The 17,881-nt window shown below is 39.4% G+C and overlaps 1 protein-coding gene across 1 annotated transcript in view; it reads left to right on the forward strand.

Moving 5' to 3' along the window:
• The window catches only part of TMF1 (TATA element modulatory factor 1), a 25,006-nt gene extending 13,450 nt beyond the window's left edge, over positions 1 to 11,556 (forward strand). The window contains exons 6-17 of the mRNA XM_044451852.1: positions 956 to 1,098; positions 3,299 to 3,465; positions 3,573 to 3,729; positions 4,612 to 4,704; positions 5,059 to 5,215; positions 5,977 to 6,169; positions 6,343 to 6,412; positions 6,509 to 6,601; positions 7,342 to 7,461; positions 8,114 to 8,260; positions 9,064 to 9,189; positions 10,315 to 11,556. Of these exons, the coding sequence (XP_044307787.1) occupies positions 956 to 1,098; positions 3,299 to 3,465; positions 3,573 to 3,729; positions 4,612 to 4,704; positions 5,059 to 5,215; positions 5,977 to 6,169; positions 6,343 to 6,412; positions 6,509 to 6,601; positions 7,342 to 7,461; positions 8,114 to 8,260; positions 9,064 to 9,189; positions 10,315 to 10,458 (1,610 nt within the window). The 3' untranslated portion in view covers positions 10,459 to 11,556. The remainder of the gene's footprint in view (positions 1 to 955; positions 1,099 to 3,298; positions 3,466 to 3,572; positions 3,730 to 4,611; positions 4,705 to 5,058; positions 5,216 to 5,976; positions 6,170 to 6,342; positions 6,413 to 6,508; positions 6,602 to 7,341; positions 7,462 to 8,113; positions 8,261 to 9,063; positions 9,190 to 10,314) is intronic.
• The last annotated feature ends 6,325 nt before the right edge of the window (positions 11,557 to 17,881 follow it).

Raw genomic sequence — 17,881 nt, forward strand, 5'->3', positions numbered from 1 at the left:
TGTCTTATACAATAAATTACCAGTTCTACTAGTGAAACTGAAGTACTTACATTTAAGTCATTGTAATATTTATGATCCTCATTCATTATTCTATTGGTTCAAAACCAAATATTTGGGCAAACATGGTTGTGAATGGCAGTAGAAAGAGTCATAGTCCTGTGCAGTGCTTTTTTTTGTCATAGAATGCACCGGAATGGAGTTCCGGCACCTTTTTTTGATGCATTTTCCAAGTTTTAAAAGTAACTTTAAAATTTAAAAGTAAATTTGATGTTTGGTCCACATGGATTCGAATCGCCCTGTCGAACGTAGCAGGTCGGCGGCAAAATCATTAAAACGGTGCATACGGGTTACTTGTGTGTTGAGTCCGATGCATGCATACTTGATCCGCGCTGGTTGTGATGGCGCTGCGTGGCTTATGATTGGTTGTGTGGTTGTGCACTGAGTGTTTACTGCGGGCGGCGACCGTTATGTTTTGTTACACAACTGATGTGTGTGGGTGTGTGTACAGTGATTGACTACATGCGAAAGGTAAATAATTTATTTTTTAAAAAGTTGGTGAATTTTTCAATTTTTAGTGTAAAAAAATTTTTAGTGTAAAAGTGTGACCCCCAAATTTAAAAATGAAAAAAATTACTAAGTACTTCTCAACCACTGGTCCTGCTAATAAAAAGGCCAGAATATTAACAGACACAGTGACAGAACACATAGATACTAACAGCAAGGAAAGGAGTCGAGAAAATTTGTTGGACGAGAATTGGACAAAACTTTGGAATTTACTATGAACATTTGCCTTAAATAAAATAAATTAAATTTATGTTAAGAACTGAATATATATTTTTTTAAATAAAAGATAAACAAGATGTGAGATCCGGCACCTTTTTTCTTACAAAAAAAGCACTGGTCCTGTGTAAAATATCCAGTGGTATCAGCTAATTAGAACCATATTTCTTTTCAGGAGAAAAGCTTTCAAAACAGCAGTTACAAAATTCTAACATTATTAAGAAACTAAGAGCAAAGGAGAAGGAAAAAGAAAATACAAACGTAAAACAAACCAAAAAAATTAAAGAATTAGAAGAAGACTTACAGCATCTGAAACAGGTGGGTGAATTTTTAGACATAGCTTATTTATTTATTTAAAGCTTTTATATAACGTCCCATTACTCGCATCTCAGGATGGTTTACAACAAGCTTAGAAGGACACTTGTGATTGTCTCTTCAGGTGGCTGTTATCTGTGGGCCGATTCCCTGTATTTTTATTGTAAACATTTTTAGTTATCTCTAAGACAAAATTAGGTTTTAAAAGGAAATCAACATTCTTTTAAAAAGTAGTAAACAGTACAACTTGCAGCAGGAGTATAAAACCATAGTGCTGACTCAGCAGCTATGATTATCTTCTAGGTATTGCATTTCTTCTTAAAAGAACAGAAGCAAAAACAGAACAGCTATGAGGTCTTTCTGCAGAAAGTGGCAAAGGTCCCGTTTCCACTCATGACTTCATCTATGTGACACGACGTAGGGGCTGTCTTACAGAATGTAAATTAACTTAGTTCCTCGGAGAAGTGGTAGGTTCCAGGCCATGAAGCACTTTAAAGATAACATGAAAAGGGAATGGACAGATTCATGGAGGAGAGGCTATCACTGGCTACTAGCCTTGCTGGCTCTCTGCTCCCTTCTTTACCAGAGATGGCATGCCTGCAGATACCAGCTGCCGAAGAGCTTGGGCAGGCAGCGGTCTTGCATCCTTCCTGCTTCAGGGATCCTGTGGGCAGCTGGTTTGCCATCGTGTGTACAGAGTGCTGGACTAGATGGACCCTTCGTCTGATCCAGCATGGCTTTTCTTATGTTCTTACCTGGTACCTTGAGTTGGGCAAAGAGAAGCAATTTAATGGAGACCACTGGATCTCTCTCTCTCTCTCTCTCTCTCTCTCTCTCTCTCTCTCTCTCTCTCTCTCTCTCTCTCTCATTCTATCTATCTATCTATCTATCTATCTATCTATCTATCTATCTAAAGCTTTTATGGACTGTCCTATTACTAACATCTTAGGATGGTTTACAACAAGCATAGGTAAAAATTGCACAGCATCCAGCAATTCACAATTAAAACCAATTAAACATTAAAATAATGGGAAAATAAAAAGGGTTTTGCCTGGCACTGAAAAAAAAGCATTGGCACCAGGTGAACCTCTCTGGGGAGCGTCTTCCACAATTGGCGTGCCACTGCAGAGAAGGCCCTCCTCCAGTTAATCACCCTCCTAATCTCCTTCAAGGAGGGCTCCCGAGGAAGGACCTCCGCCTCAGATCTCAAGGAGTGGGAGGGCATATAGCGAAATCAGCTCTTGTAATTGCTATTGGTTAATTATTATTTTTGCTGTTGTTAACACACTTGGAACCTTCATTCTAAAAATCTTTTGGATGAATGTACAATAAAGGTTGAATATGTTGCTACCTTTTAGCACTTACCAGACTTCAGCATTCTGCGTTAGTTGAAGCCTTTTGACAGTACAAATGGGTACCCAGTGAAACAGTTGTTTAAGTATTTCTATTATAAACTTAGGTTTCTGTTTGGTACACTTGTGTTCTGAACAGTAGTGCAAGTGTGTGACAGTAGGTGTGCATCGCTGTACCATAGTCTTTGGGACCCAGTTGAAACTTGAATTATTGTCAAGTACATCTACCCACTAATACAAATAATTCTGGGTTTGAAACTAAATTTGATTTTTGCAAATGCCAGCACAAACTGAGTGGATCCCCACCTGAGTTGGACATGATCCCCTGGATTTCATGCTTTTCCTAATGTTACAGCTCATGTCTTCAACCGTGTAAAAATGTGGAATTTTAGATCAAATATGTTTTGAAATAAGTATCTTGAGAGAGAATACATTCTCTCTATATATATTTAAACAGTATTTAAGTGAAAATAATTTCAGTTCATAGATTACTGCTGAAGCAGTACAGTGTTGATTCAACATATGCTAAAGCAACCTGGAGTGGAAATAGGCTGATTTGGCTTTTCCAGTTTATACCACATAATTCAATGCAGTGAGGTCATTGCAAAGATGGGCTCATATAAGGTGCCTCAAATAGATGAAAACAAAGACCCGCTGGTGCACTATTGCATTAAGTCAGCCTTTTCTATGATAATCTTTTCTCCCTTAAAGATTAGCCATATTTTTGCTCTTTGACCAAGGTAGAAGACTTCCAAAACCCTTCCCCTTCTATTGTTGTTGCATAAAATGAATTAAAATGCTCTGTAAATGTAAGCTCAGAAATAGATTGTGATAGCTTTTCACTGACACAGGTGCTAGATGGCAAAGAGGAAGTTGAAAAGCAGCATAGAGAGAACATCAAGCAGCTAAATAGTGTGGTTGAACGCCAAGAGAAGGATCTTACCAAATTCCAGGTGGATCTTGAGGATCTTGAAGAAAAAAACCGAAGTGTTCAGGCAGCTCTTGACAGTGCATACAAGTAAGGCTATTTCATTTAAATCTTCTTAGTATCACACCATGCAGTATATTTACTGATGACTTACGAAATGTAGACATGTACATTGACCTGTGAAATCATTTCTTTAGAGAACTTGCAGACCTTCATAAAGCCAACGCTGCAAAGGATTGTGAGGCACAAGAAGCAGCTTTAAGCCATGAACTGAAAATTAAGGAGGAACTGGGCTTAGCTCTGGAGAAGGCCCAAGAAGAGGCTCGTCAGCAACAAGAAGCGTTAGCGGTTCAGGTCAGAGTTGGCTATGAGAACTAAAGCTTGCCCATGGTTTTACGACCACCATTGCATGTGCGCTTGCGCTTGCATTTGCTCTCACCTCCCGCCACGCATGTGCACATGTCAATTTTTCCAGTAAGCAACTTAGCAATGCACTCAGGCAATCATTACAGGATTCAGCACATACTTCACATAATTACACATACTTGACATAATGAATCATAAGCAGGAAAGAATGTAGAGAGGTGTATTTTTAAAAAAATTAAAAAATATTTTAATAGTTAATGCCACTCCACTCTCTGTTTTGTATTTTTATCCATATTTTATTAACATTGTTTTTTTTAAGTGCTATAATTAGTTTTTATTGTGTTTTAGCTCCTGACGGTTCACCTCCCAGAGATGCAGTGGCACAACTGGGTGGCATACAAATGTTTTAAATAAATAAATAAATTGCATGGAAAAGTATTAAAATGCTGTAAACTTTAAGGCAGCATTCATCACATGAGTGTCATGAAAATGTTACAGACTACAACTCCCATCAGTCCCAGGTAGCAGTCAGGGATGATGGGAATTGTAGCCCAAATCACCTTGTGGGTACCCGATATGGGAAGGCTAAGCGAAAACTATAAGAGGGAAATTGACATGAGTCTACTATTAAGAAACAAACCACCCCTGGCGCAGGAGACATTTATATTTTGTTCTGTGTAAATGTAAGCATTTCTCTTGTAAGTCATATTTTGAAAGTTTCAGCTGCAGTAAATGCAGTTAATCCATTAAGCAAACAGAATGCCTGTATGTTACTGATACATGCTAAAAGGCTGGAACAGTGCTAGATTGGGGCCTTGAGTGTATTTTCTTCATTATTTCATACGCTCTTTCTTTAATCCTATCCTGTAGGTGGCAAATTTGAGACAAGCCCTGCAACGGGCAGAACAGCAACAAGCTAGAAAGGAGGATTATTTGCGCCAGGAAATTAGTGAACTTCAGCAGGTATTGTAAGAGTTCCTTCTGAGGAGTGACAATGCTTTGTTTCTCACAAAGTGCTAGAAAAAAAGGTATTAAACTCACACTACTAACTTTTCACTTTCCAAACAGACCACAGTTTGTTGTTTCATACTAAATATTTGAAATGCCCCCTAGTGTATGTTTTATTGTTATGATTCTATACAGTAGTGGAATTCAGCAGTTTTATTTGTGGCATGCAAATGCTTATAGATGGTACTCCTCCTTTACCACCTACTAGTATTTGCAATGTTTAAATGAAATTTGACACAGAACAGACATGTCAGAATATTCGTAGTATTCTCTGGGCTGAAGTGGTATTAATCTAGTTTCTAATTTCAGAGACTTCAAGAAGCTGAAACTCGCAACCAAGAGTTGAGTCAAAGTGTTACATCTGCTACAAGGCCCCTTCTCCGACAGATAGAAAATCTGCAAGCAACTCTGGGGGCACAGACCTTGTCATGGGAGAAGTTAGAGAAGAACCTTTCTGATAGGCTTGGTAAGGCAGAAGGGTGATCGTCCACGGGAAGGTTGGCGTGTCAGGGACTTCCATACAAAGCATAAAATGAATTAATTGCTTATGCTCATGCGCACACGCCAAGAGAAGTTCAGTAAATAAGGACCTGCATCTGTGGTCTTTGCTGTGATGTATGTCTAAATTAGATTGGCTGAGATTGCCAAGGTTGATTTTCTGGAAATTTGGAATAGCAACACGTTTTGGGGAAAAAATCTCCAGTGCAAATCAGATTAATCTGCATGGGGTTAGTTGCACAGGGGAAAAGCAGCATTGAAAAATGTTCTGACAGCTGAGGCAGGGGTGGGTAGCGTGTTGCCCTCCAGCCAGTTTGGCCTGCAACTCTCACCATCACTTACCATTGGTTCTGCTGGCTGGAGCTGAGGGGAGCCACTGAGCAGAGCATCCAGAGAACCACAAGTTGCCCTTCTCAGCATTATCTAATTAAGAATGTTTCTTTTACTTGTATTCAGTGATGTAAAAAGTACCCTGTCCTCCTTTTTTGTCCCAGTACAAGTATTTGATCTGAATTATTTCAGGGGAAAAAAGTAAAATACCATTACTGTAATTTATATGGGATATTACGTAGAATTTTTTTTACTGGAATGTGTTGGAAAAAGTTAAACACAATATCACATACCTTCCGTCATTTAAATTTAAGTAAAGAAACCAAAGGTACTGAAAAGGGTTAACATACAAATTAATTTAAGCAACCAAAATTATTATATTTGTTCTCTTGCTATTAGGGGAAGCTCAGACTGCCCTGGCAGCACAGACTGAAAGAGAACGTGCTGCTACTGAAGAACTTCTTTCCAATAAAATCCAGCTTTCTTCCACTGAATCACAAAATAGTCTCCTAAGGCAAGAAAATACTCGCCTTCAAGCTCAACTAGAGGCGGAGAGAACCAGGCTTAAGAAACTAGAAAATGAAAATAATCGGTAATTCCTTTTAACCTGTATAACGATTGGTGTAAAAGAATATACATATTTAAAATAGCCAGATGGGATATATTGAACAATTCTACTTTAAAGCTAATTTTTTTTTAATGCAAGTGGTTTAGCACACTTTTTGTTACTGACTTAGCACTCTCTGTATTGTTTTTCCTGCACAGGTATGAAGTTGAGCTAGAAAATCTCAAAGAAGAATATGTGAAAACTGTTGAAGAAGGAAAAAAGGAAAAGGTCTCTTAACGGCCAGTCCTTTGGTATAATGTTGATTTCTTGAATAGAGTTCTTGAATAGAATAATAAACAGTGAAATCTGTTTTGCTTTCTTCAGATGCTGTTGGCTACCCAGCTAGAAATGGAGAAAATGAAAGTTGAACAAGAAAAGAAGAAAGCCATTTTTGTACAAGAGAGCGCAAGAGAAAAGGTACTTGTTCATGTGAAACGCTTTCGATAGTTCTTAAGAGACTGTAAGTGCTTTCCTCAAGGTGGGAGCTTTCTGTGTTCTTACCTTTCAGTCTGGATGTGCTGTTTCACAGTCCATAGTGCTTGTCCCATTTGCTCACTCTATGAAATCTAAGCAGGGTAGGACCACTGGCTCACAACCCTGTTTTGTGTACTTATGCTTCCTGTAAATCTTATTTTCTCATCGTACTCTATCCTTCCTTTTTCTCTGGATTTCGCCTTGATTCTCAAAACCTTTGAACCCACCTAATGTTCCTATTCTCTTGATACATTTGAGGAGGCTCCATTTTCTGCTGTTCATTGAGGAATAATCAATGAGGCATAATTTGAAAGGCATCTGTTTTGATAATGTCATATAAATTCCTGGACTAGCACCAACGATAAACATCTTGCACTTTCAACACTGTGCCATATGGTTATGAGGTTAGGCCTTCCTGCTGCTGCAAATAAGTTATTGGTTATGAGGTTAGGCCTTCCTGCTGCTGCAAATAAGTTATTTTATTTCAAGGAAGCAGTAGGTTATATAAGTTCACTTGAAAAACTGAAGGAGTAAATTCTGTTAATTTGTTTGTTTAAGCCTTTTAATTTTACTTAAAAGAGGAGACCCACTGATGACTATGCCTTTGGCATTTTCTCTTTTCTCTGCCCTTTGAAATGTTCCCTAACATTGGTACTTGCTTTTCTCAATACATTTTCTTCAAGGAACGTAAGTTATATGTTTCATCAACAATGGAAACGGTCTCAAGCACACCAACTTTGTCACGCTCAAGCTCCATAAGTGGTGTTGATATGGCAGGCCTCCAGGCATCCTTCATATCGCAGGTATTTTCTTGTGTGCTCTTTTCACCTTCCTATGTGGCTTCTGTGTATTTTTCCTTTGGATCATGACACTAAGTGGTTTATTGGCATTTTAGTTTACTCCAGCTCCATCTTCTTGCTCAAATAAATACAAGTAAAATAATGTTTTTATTATTTTAATAGCATTGACATAATTTTTAAAATAATTTTGCTAGTAAATCTGAGAATGTAGGTAGCAAACACCATATAGAAGATAAATAAGACAGTTTATAATTGTAACTGATACTTGCCTCTTTTGATGTATGTGCTGCATTTTGGCCTTCGTGAGGGAATTCCATTTCTGATGAAATCTGAATAGAACTTAATTTACAGGCTCTGGGTTTAGTCTTTTACCCAATATCAGTAGATTAACTCCAATATCATTTGGATAAAATGCTGCATTTTGGTACCACAATTGACCGTTACACTTCTTAAATGTCCATTTGTCCCTTTCTTCATTGAGCTCAGGACAGCATAGATGGTCATTCTCCAAATTTTGAATCCCAATAACACAGCCATCAATTAAATTAGGCTGCAAGAGAGTGAAAGGGTAGAAGTCACCTCATGATTGATAAATATGGCTAAGCAGGGACACTTCAGCATGCATTTTCATGGTTATATTATGCTTTACTTGCAGGATGACCCACACGATCATTCTTTTGGGTCGTTGTCTACAAGTGGGAACAATCTATATGATGCAGTAAGAATGGGAGCAGGTTCAAGTATTATTGAAAATTTACAGTCCCAATTAAAATTAAGAGATGGAGAGGTTTCCCACCTACAGGTAACGTGAGAATTATATTTGCATGTCTGTGTAGGACTAAATGATAGGCACACTAGGTTGACCAATATTATCAGTTGCTTTTGTGTGCTTGTTTTGCTAGCTTACTGGAGCCAGTATTTCCATAGCTTGACAGTTTCAGTGTTGAAGAAGTTTAGTAATGTCAACTCGAGTATAGAAATCATAGAACAGTTTTGAAGTATAGGTGGTGGTTGGGGAACTGTACACAATTCTATGAATTCTGCACAGACTTATATCATTTCCAATTCACTGTTGTGGCAGGGTTCAAATTTCAGGCTGTCACAGAGTCTGATTCTGTGAGTGAAAGGCCTGTATGAGAGAGCAGCCATCAGGTTTTCCAGAACGCCTGCCTGCTCTCTATTTTGTGTGAGGTGAGAAAGCAGGCAGGCAAGCTTTTTGAAGCAACTGCCCACCATCCGGTTCAGGCTGAAAAAGTATCCACTTTGGGGTACTTGCTGTAGTGTTAATAGTGCTGGGTGGGCAGCAGCTCTGCAGCAGCAGGAGAAAACTTGGTGGCACCCTGCAGGGCACACGCCCTGCTGCCTCACTGGAGTTCCCAGTTAGCTGCTGCTCACAGTCTGCCACCTGAGGTGGGAAATTCATCTTGCCTACTGTGTCAATTTTGTTTTCTGTGATTTAACCTCTTAATCTGCATGCCTGAACAGTACTAATGCAGAAGCTTGCAAGATCAAAACACCTTACTATGAAAAAACAAAATCAGTAACTTGTAATTTACTTGATAAAGTTAATGTTCAGTTCTGTTTATCAAACATTCCTTGTCTCAGCTGGAAATTGGAAACCTTGAAAGAACCCGGTCAATAATGGCAGAAGAGCTGGTAAAATTAACCAATCAAAATGATGATTTAGAAGATAAAGTAAAAGAGATACCCAAGTTACGTGCACAACTTCGGGTAGGTGGTTTTATATTTGGAGAAATCTAAACTGGATTCTGCAGGTTTTGTAAATGTGACTCTACTGGACATATAAAGTATTTCTTTTGAAGTATAGTGAAATTTATGGTTGCCATGCAAAATGTAGTTATTCAAAAATAAGCCTCATTGAATGCATTGGGACTTAGTTCTCAGTAAATGTTTAAGAATTTCATGTTAATTAAAGTCAGGCAATAAAAACAAATACAGTTTTACTGAAAGTTAGCATTTTTATAATATAAGACAAGTTTATTATTTATCTCCATATTTAGGCCTGTTATTATGGCCTAGGCATTCAGAAAGTGGCTCACAATGCAACAAACATATGTTTAAAACTATTTTAAAAATCCACAACAGAAGGTTAATAGATATCCCTTGTCCCTACCCCCACGTAGTTCAACTTGTAGCCTCCAAATCTGTCTGAAGGTTTAGGTGACCCTCCAGAACAGGTTTGGAGTATGTGCAGAGGACTTTAGGGAAGTTCTGTTCTACAAGTAGGCTTCTGCTTACATGACAGTTGGATCAAAGGCTTTCTGCAAAAGAAAGGTCTTTAAATTCTGGTGAAACATTGCAGACGAGGAAGCAAAGCTAAGCTCTGGCTGCGGGGAGGGGGTGGGCAGTGAATTCCAGGGTGCTGCTACAGAAAATGACCTCTTAGGCATCATGGCTACCTGAAGTCAGTAACATGCACAGGAATCTAAATCAGCTGATTTTAACAGAAGGACAGATTTAGATGTCTTTGCTGACTTGGATTTTCTTCTTGAGATTAGTTATTCTGATGTATTTCCCTTTAGTTTTGCATATTTTTTCTTCATAAAGACCAACCCGTATTCTGTGCCCATGCACCATTATCATTTCCCATTAGCTTGTTTTGAAATCCCTTCCTCTAGGGTTTTTTCCCTTCCTAAAAATAATTTGGTATTTTCTGCAATCTCCAGGTATTTCCAGGCCTCCAGATATAAGACCTCTTGTGTATGGATGGCACTTGGAGAATTAAATTTACTGTGTGTATATACAATGATGATACCTTGAGTTTCACAAAAAGGTGTGTTCATTTTTTGTAACATGAGAGAACAAGTTCATAACTATTGTGTTACGTTGTTCCAGGACTTGGATCAGCGATACAATACCATTCTCCAGATGTATGGTGAGAAAGCAGAAGAGGCAGAGGAACTGAGGTTGGACCTAGAAGATGTGAAAAATATGTACAAGACTCAGATTGATGAACTGCTAAAGCAAAGGCATAGCTAGTTGTTCCTGAAGTTGTAGCTTGAAAATAATGTATTAAAGTGTAGAGATGGCTATGTAAATGCAAACAGGGTGTAAAGAATTTGTACTATAGTGTGATTGTCAAGTTCATATGTTGGCAGGAATCATTGTGCTTTCATGAAGGCCAACAGTCATCAGTTAAATTATTTGTTAATATTTAAAATCGTATATCTATAGCTTAATACTAATTGAAAATCAGATCATCTTGTGTTGATATAGCAATGTACACATTGACTTGCATAATAATGGCTGATCATTCAGCAGTGGGAACTTTTAACTGCACCTCTTACAGGGATGTATATGAATGATTCCACTGAGTTACCTGATTGATATCCTAATGCTGATCTGTTCCTATCAGAGATTTTGAGGAATAATATTATTGATTTATGAAATATACATACAGTTAGTAACGACTTATTACTTGAAATAAAAGGGTTGAGTGCTTTCAAGACTTAAAAATGTGTATTTGTATTCTGGTACCCTAATAATAACTATTCTGCTGTCCACAAGGCCAGGTAATTGCCTTTGTCCCACCCATACAGACTGATTAACATTAACAGCAACCAAACTCCCTCCTATTCAGTAGCTAGGACTCAGTTGTCCCTGTTTTTTTCAATGTTTGTGCATTCCGAAAACTTAACATGCATAATATACTGCCACTTAGCAGTGGGCTGCCCAGCAGCTTCACTGGCATTTAGTTATAGTCAGAGAGAGGATACAGCATTCGCCAAAAAATAGCATTTTTTGTGGGAGGAGAGGGAACAAACCTTTAAACTATCACACTGCTGCTCTCCCTTGTCATGATTTAATCCTTTCAGTGTGTGTGCATACACTGTACTTTCATAAGTGAACAAACTTCTAGAAATTTGAAAATGCTCTTTAGAAGGTGTTCGCTAGAACGTAAATGAATAACATTGATTGACTAGAAGCTCCATTAAGAAGCAAGTGAGACAGAAAACGTACTATTATCAGACACATTCACAAAAGGAGCGTGTTCAGAATATTGTTCTACCTTAAGTTTTTGCATTGTTTATACTGTTAACTTCAAGACTTTTAATAAAGTTAACTTCAAACTGTTTATTCTGACAAAATTGTGTCACTGATGCCACATCTCTTTAAGATTTTTTTCTTTTAAAAGTTCCTTAAAGAATTAAAGTTTTGTAGGATGAGTGTAAGTGAAATATTTGTCAGTAAATATAACGATGAAAATCACACCCCTGGAATGTATTCAGAGCAGGTAACTTTACTCACTCACCAATTCATTGTAAATTTGATTACATTAATACACACGAAAACTTTGCTTTTTGTATCAGTCATGTAAGAGTTCCACATAATCAAATGAATCACATGTTGTAACGCTCTAGGGATGGTACTACAGAATGGGAGAGGAGAGAGTCATATGATTTCTTGAGGAAAGCCAGTGTATCAAGGAGAGTGTGTCTAGCATATGTTTCTCCACATTATCTTAGGTTTCTTTCCAGTATGCCAGTACATTTAAAACAGCCTGTTTTAAATGTACTACAAGTATTGATTAGATCAGCTTTTTTCATCTGGGGTTTCCTGGAACCCTAGGATTCTGCAAAAGATGACTGGGGATTCCAGAAGAAATTGTAAACACACACACGTGTATGATAATATAAACACACACTTGAGTGAATCCCTGAGGTTGCCTAGAAGACGAGAGGGGTCCCAAAAGGGAAGGGGCCAGGGCAGGACTGAATCTGTCTCAGGTTCATGGGGAGCTGCATGGCAGAGATTCTGTGTGCCTGACCTTAACTAAACAGCAACAGTCTCCTTTGCACAACTCCCCACAACTTAGACAGGTGCTGGTTGCTGAGGTGAATAATGGGCCCTGGGCAGTGAGCAGAGGGAGGAGTAAGAGATGGGCTATGAGTGAAGCCTCCAGGGACAGAGCTGGTCCATCTTTGGGTGTGGTGCTGGGACAAAGGAGGAGGCTGCTGCCTTCATTCCTGGCTGGTGGACCCTTTCTGTTTGAATGCTGCTGGAGTATATGTGTGAGTATTCTAAAATGTGAAACAAGATTTGGTATCTTGTTATCTCTAACATAGGCCTCTACCAACCTTTATCTTTTTCTGTGTATGAAATGTGAATAGGCTTCCCATGCCCTTGGAAAGCCTTAATAGCAAATATACTCGAGGATTTTGGGGTGGTGTAATGACAAATCTATATACAAGAATTAATTCCAAATAAACCTTTACTATGTGGTGATGAATGCAACCCACATTACTTCATTTGCTAGTACAGAACAATGTAGTATACAGTCACTGCCAAATAACTTCCCATGAAGTTTAAGCCTTATGAAATGTAATTTTCTTAAAATACAAGTAATATATGTAAACAGCTACAGTAGTACAAGTTAAGGTAGGAATAACAGTGTTGATGACATACTCTTGTTTTTGAAGGTCACAAATTGTTTCCTGCTGCTGTTTGAGTAAGTAGCTTGAAGATTGTAGCACTTAGCTACAGCAAAAAACGGGAAATGAGTTCAGGACTGGAGGAAACAAAACAATGCATTTAGCCTGCTTACATTTCCTAAAATGGGATGGAAAGGTTTTCCTGTGCTCACTGAAAATATCACCATCACAGTACTGTGAAGAAAAATTTGTTGACATAGTCTTTGTAGGATTCATTAATATTCAGGTTTAACAAATTCCCAAGAATTTTCTGCAACCTACAGGCAATTTTTGCATTATTTGGCATTGGTAAGGATGCAAAGATAGTGGCATCATCATCACCACCACCACCTTCATCTCTATACTATGGACAATTCATAAACAGGTTTAGTAATAAACACTGATGACAATATAAATACAAGGACAATATAATTCAGGATAAAATTTCTATGAACCAAATTTAAAACAGATTAAATAACTAAAAGCATTTCAGTAAATTTGATGAACATGTTAACTAAACCATGCAGCTATCACATTTTCTGATGCCCTAAGGAAATATTTTTTAAACATTTTGATGCAAGTATTTAAAGAGAGACACAATGCCTTGCAAAAGTATTCATTGTACTTTGATTTTTTCACATTTTGTTCTCAACACTGAAGAGGCAAAATATTTTTATTGTGGCACAAAAATTAAATAAAAGCAGACGGGCACTTGATGGTTGCATAGCTAGTCTTCTTCCTGAGTCAAGACTTGGTTGAAGCATCTTTGGCAGCAATTACAGCTACTTGGAGAAGTCTCTATCAGTGCATCTGAATGTTTCAATGTTTGCCCAGTCTTTCTGGTGAATTCCTCCAGTGCTGCCAGAATGGATGGGGACCACTGATAAACAGCAATTTCAAATTGTCTCAGACATGAAATTGGCTTTAGGCCTGAGCTCTGGCTGGGCCATTCTAAGACATTCAGGTTTTGTTTTGAATCCGTTCCAGTGTTACACTGGTTATTTATTTAGGGGTCATTGTCCTGCTGGAAGACAGACCTCCATTCCAAGGTTACTTACAGACTGAAACAGATTTTGGTTTGGAATTGCCCTGTATTTGGCTCCATCAGTCTTGCTGTCTATTCTGACCAGTTTCCCAGTCCCTCCACAGGAGAAGCATCCCCACAACATGATGTTGCCTCCATCATGGTTTACCATGAAGATGTTGTTCTTAGGGCACTGAGCACTGTTGGCTTTGCACCGAGGCCAGAAAGTTCCATTTTAGTCCCATCAGATCAGAGAAACTTTTACCACAGGTAAACTCTGTTTCACACATCCTTTTGCAAACTCCAAACAGGCTTTGATATGGGATTGCTTAAGCAATGGCTTTCTTCTTACTGCTTTTCCATAAAGCCCAGCTTTGTGGAACATCCAGGTCCATGGACATCTCAGCGATCTTTCCATCTCCTTTAGTTACCACTGGCCTCTTGGTAGTTTCTCTAACTAATTCCTTCCTTACTGAGTTATGGCCTTTTCTCAGTAGAGTCATGTTTAAGCCATATTCTTTCCAGTTTGTAAGACTGGATTTAACAGTGCTCTGAGGGAAGTTCATGGCTTGGGTTTTTTGTAACCCAACTCAGAATGGTGCTTCCACACCTTAATCTGGAGTTGCTTTGATAGCACTTTTGTCTTCATGATGCTGTTTTAGGTTTGCTCTCTAACAAGCTCTGGGGCCTTCCTAGAACAGGTACATTTAATCTCAGGTAATGTGGAACACTTCCTTCATGGATCACTGCCTTGTTGTGGCAAAGGGGCTTGTGTAGCTCAATGAAGCTATGAGCTATGCCATGCAGGGCCACCCAAGACGAACAGGTCATAGCAGAGAGCTCTGACAAAACATGATCCACTGGAGCAGGAAATGGCAACCCACTCCAGTATTGCTGCCATGAAAACCCCATGGACAGTACCAAAAGGCAAAAAGATATGACGCCGGAAGATGAGCCCCTCAGGTCAGAAGGTGTCCAATATGCTACTGGGGAAGAGCAGAGGGCTAGTACTAGTAGGACCAGAAAGAATGAAGCGACTGGGTCAAAGTCGAAAGGACATTCAGTTGCCGATGTATCTGGTGGTGAGAGTCCGATGCTGCAAAGATCTATACTTCATAGGAACCTAGAACGTAAGATCCATGAATCAAGGCAAGCTGGATGTGGTCAAACAAGATGACAAGACTGAACATCGACATCTTAGGAATCAGTGAACTAAAATGGACAGGAATGGGTGAATTTAATTCAGATGACCATCAGGTAAACTACTGCAGGCAAGAATCCCTCAGAAGAAATGGAGTAGCCTTCATAGTCAATAAAAGAGTAGGAAAAGCAGTACTGGGATACAATCTCCAAAATGACAGAATGGTCTCAGTTCGAATCCAAGGCAAACCATTCAACATCACAATAGTCCAAGTCTATGCCCCAACCACTGGTGCTGAAGAGGCTGAAGTTGACCAGTTCTATGAAGGCCTACAACACCTTCTAGAATTAACACCAAAAAATGATGTCCTTATCATTATGGGGATTGGAATGCTAAAGTAGGAAGCCAAAAGATAACTGAAATAACAGGCAAGTTTGGCCTTGGAGTACAAAATGAAGCAGAGCACAGGCTGGAAGAATTTTGTCAAGAGAATACGATGGTCATAGCAAACACTCTTTTCCAACAACCCAAGAGATGACTCTACACATGGACATCACCAGACGGTCAACACAGAAATCAGATTGACTATGTGCTCTGCAGCCAAAGATGGAGAAGCTCTATACAGTCAGTAAAAACTAGACCAGGAGCTGACTGTGGCTCAGATCATGAGCTTCTTGTTGCAAAATTTGGGCTTAAATTGAAGGAAGTAGGGAAAAGCACTAGGCCACTCAGGTATGACCTAAATCATATCCCTGATGAATATACAGTAGAGGTGACAAATAGATTTAAGGAATTAGATCTGATAGACAGAGTGCCTGAAGAACTATGGATGGAGATTCGCAACATTGTACAAGAGGTAGCAATTAAAACCATCCCAAAGAAAAAGAAATGCAAGAAAGCAAAATGGCTGTCTGAGGAAGCTTTAAAAAAAGCTGAGGAAAGAAGGGAAGTGAAGGGCAAGGGAGAAAGAGAAAGAAATTGAATGCAGAATTCCAGAGAATAGCTAGAAGGGATAAGAATGCCTCCTTAAATGAACAGTGCAAAGAAACAGAAGAAAACAATAGAATAGGGAGGACCAGAGATTTCTTCAAGAAATTGGAGATATGAAGGGAACGTTCCATGCAAAGATGGGCATGATAAAGGACCAAAATGGCAGGGACCTAACAGAGGCAGAAGAGATTAAGAAGAGGTGGCAAGGTTACATAGAACTATACAAGAAAATGCTTAATGTCCCTGATAACCATGATGGGGTGGTCACTGACCTCGAGCCAGACATCCTGGAATGTGAAGTCAAATGGGTCTTAGGAAGTCTGAGCAACAACAGAGCTAGTGGAGGCGACAGTACTCCAGCTGAGCTATACAAAATCTTAAAAAACGATGCAGTAAAAGTGCTACTAGACTCAATACGCCAGCAAACTTGGAAAACTCAACAGTGGCCACAGGATTGGAAAAGATCAGTTTACATTCTGATCCCAAAGAAGGGCAATGCCAAAGAATGTTCAAACTGCCGCATCATTGCACTCATTTCATGTTAGCAAAGTGATGCTCAAAATCCTACAAGCTAGCCTCCAACAGTATGTGGACTGAGAACTACCAGAAGTACAGGCAGGATTTCGAAGAGGGAGAGGAACTAGAGATCAAAGTGCCAACATATGCTGGATCACAGAGAAAGCTAGAGAGTTCCAGAAAAACATCTACTTCTGCTTCATTGACTGTGCTAAAGCCTTTGATTGTGTGGATCACAACAAATTGTGGCAAGTTCTTAAAGAGCTGGGAGTACCAGACCATCTTATTTGTCTCTTGAGAAACCTTTATGCGGGTCAAGGAGCACAGAGAACTGGACATGGAACCACTGATTGGTTCAAAATTGAGAAAGGAGTTTGGCAAGGCTGTATACTGTTGCCCTGCCTATTTAACTTATATGCAGAGCACATCATGAGAAAGGCAGGGCTGGATGAATCACCAGTTGGAATTAAGATTGCTGGGAGAAATATCAACAACCTCAGATATGCACATGATTCCATTCTAATGGCAGAAAGTGAAGAGGAACTAAAGAGCCTCTTGATGCAGGTGAAGGAGGAGAGCACAAAAGTTGGCTTGAAACTCAACATTAAGAAAACTAAGATCATGGCATCTGGTCCTCTCACTTCTTGGCAAATAGATGGGGAAGAAATGGAGGTAATGACAGCTTTATTTTCCTGGGCTCCAAGATCACCGCAGGCGGGGACTGCAGCCAAGAAATTAAAAGACACTTGCTACTGAGGAGGAAAGCTATGGCAAATCTAGACAGCATACTAAAAAGCAGAGACATCACCCTGCCAATAAAAGTGCATATAGTCAAGGCTATGGTTTTCCCAGTTGCGGTGTATGGCTGTGAAAGCTGGACCATAAGGAAAGCTGAGCACCAAAGGATTGAGGCCTTTGAATTGTGGTGCTGGAGGAGACTCCTGCGAGTCCCCTGGACCGCAAGGTGATCAAACTGGTCAGTCCTAGAGGAGATCATCCCTGACTGCTCTTTAGAAGGCCAGATAGAAGAGACGATGTAAGCTGCTTTGAGCCCTTTGTAGGAAAAAGGCAGGATATAAATCACAATATAAAATATAAATATTTTATCCACCTAATAAGAAGGACTCCCCGGAGAAGAGCCTAATGCTGGGAACAATAGATGGCAAAAGAAGGGGATGGCAAAGGATGAGGTGGCTAGATGGAGTCACTGAAGCAGTTGGTGTGAGCTTAAGGGGACTCTGGAGGATGGTGGAGGACAGGAAGGCCTGGAGGAATGTTCTCCATGGGGTCGCAATGGGTCGGACACGACTTTGCGACTAA

This window comes from Varanus komodoensis, unplaced genomic scaffold, assembly GCF_004798865.1.
Source record: "Varanus komodoensis strain SLA01 unplaced genomic scaffold, ASM479886v1 scaffold6_4, whole genome shotgun sequence".
Lineage (NCBI taxonomy): Eukaryota > Metazoa > Chordata > Lepidosauria > Squamata > Varanidae > Varanus > Varanus komodoensis.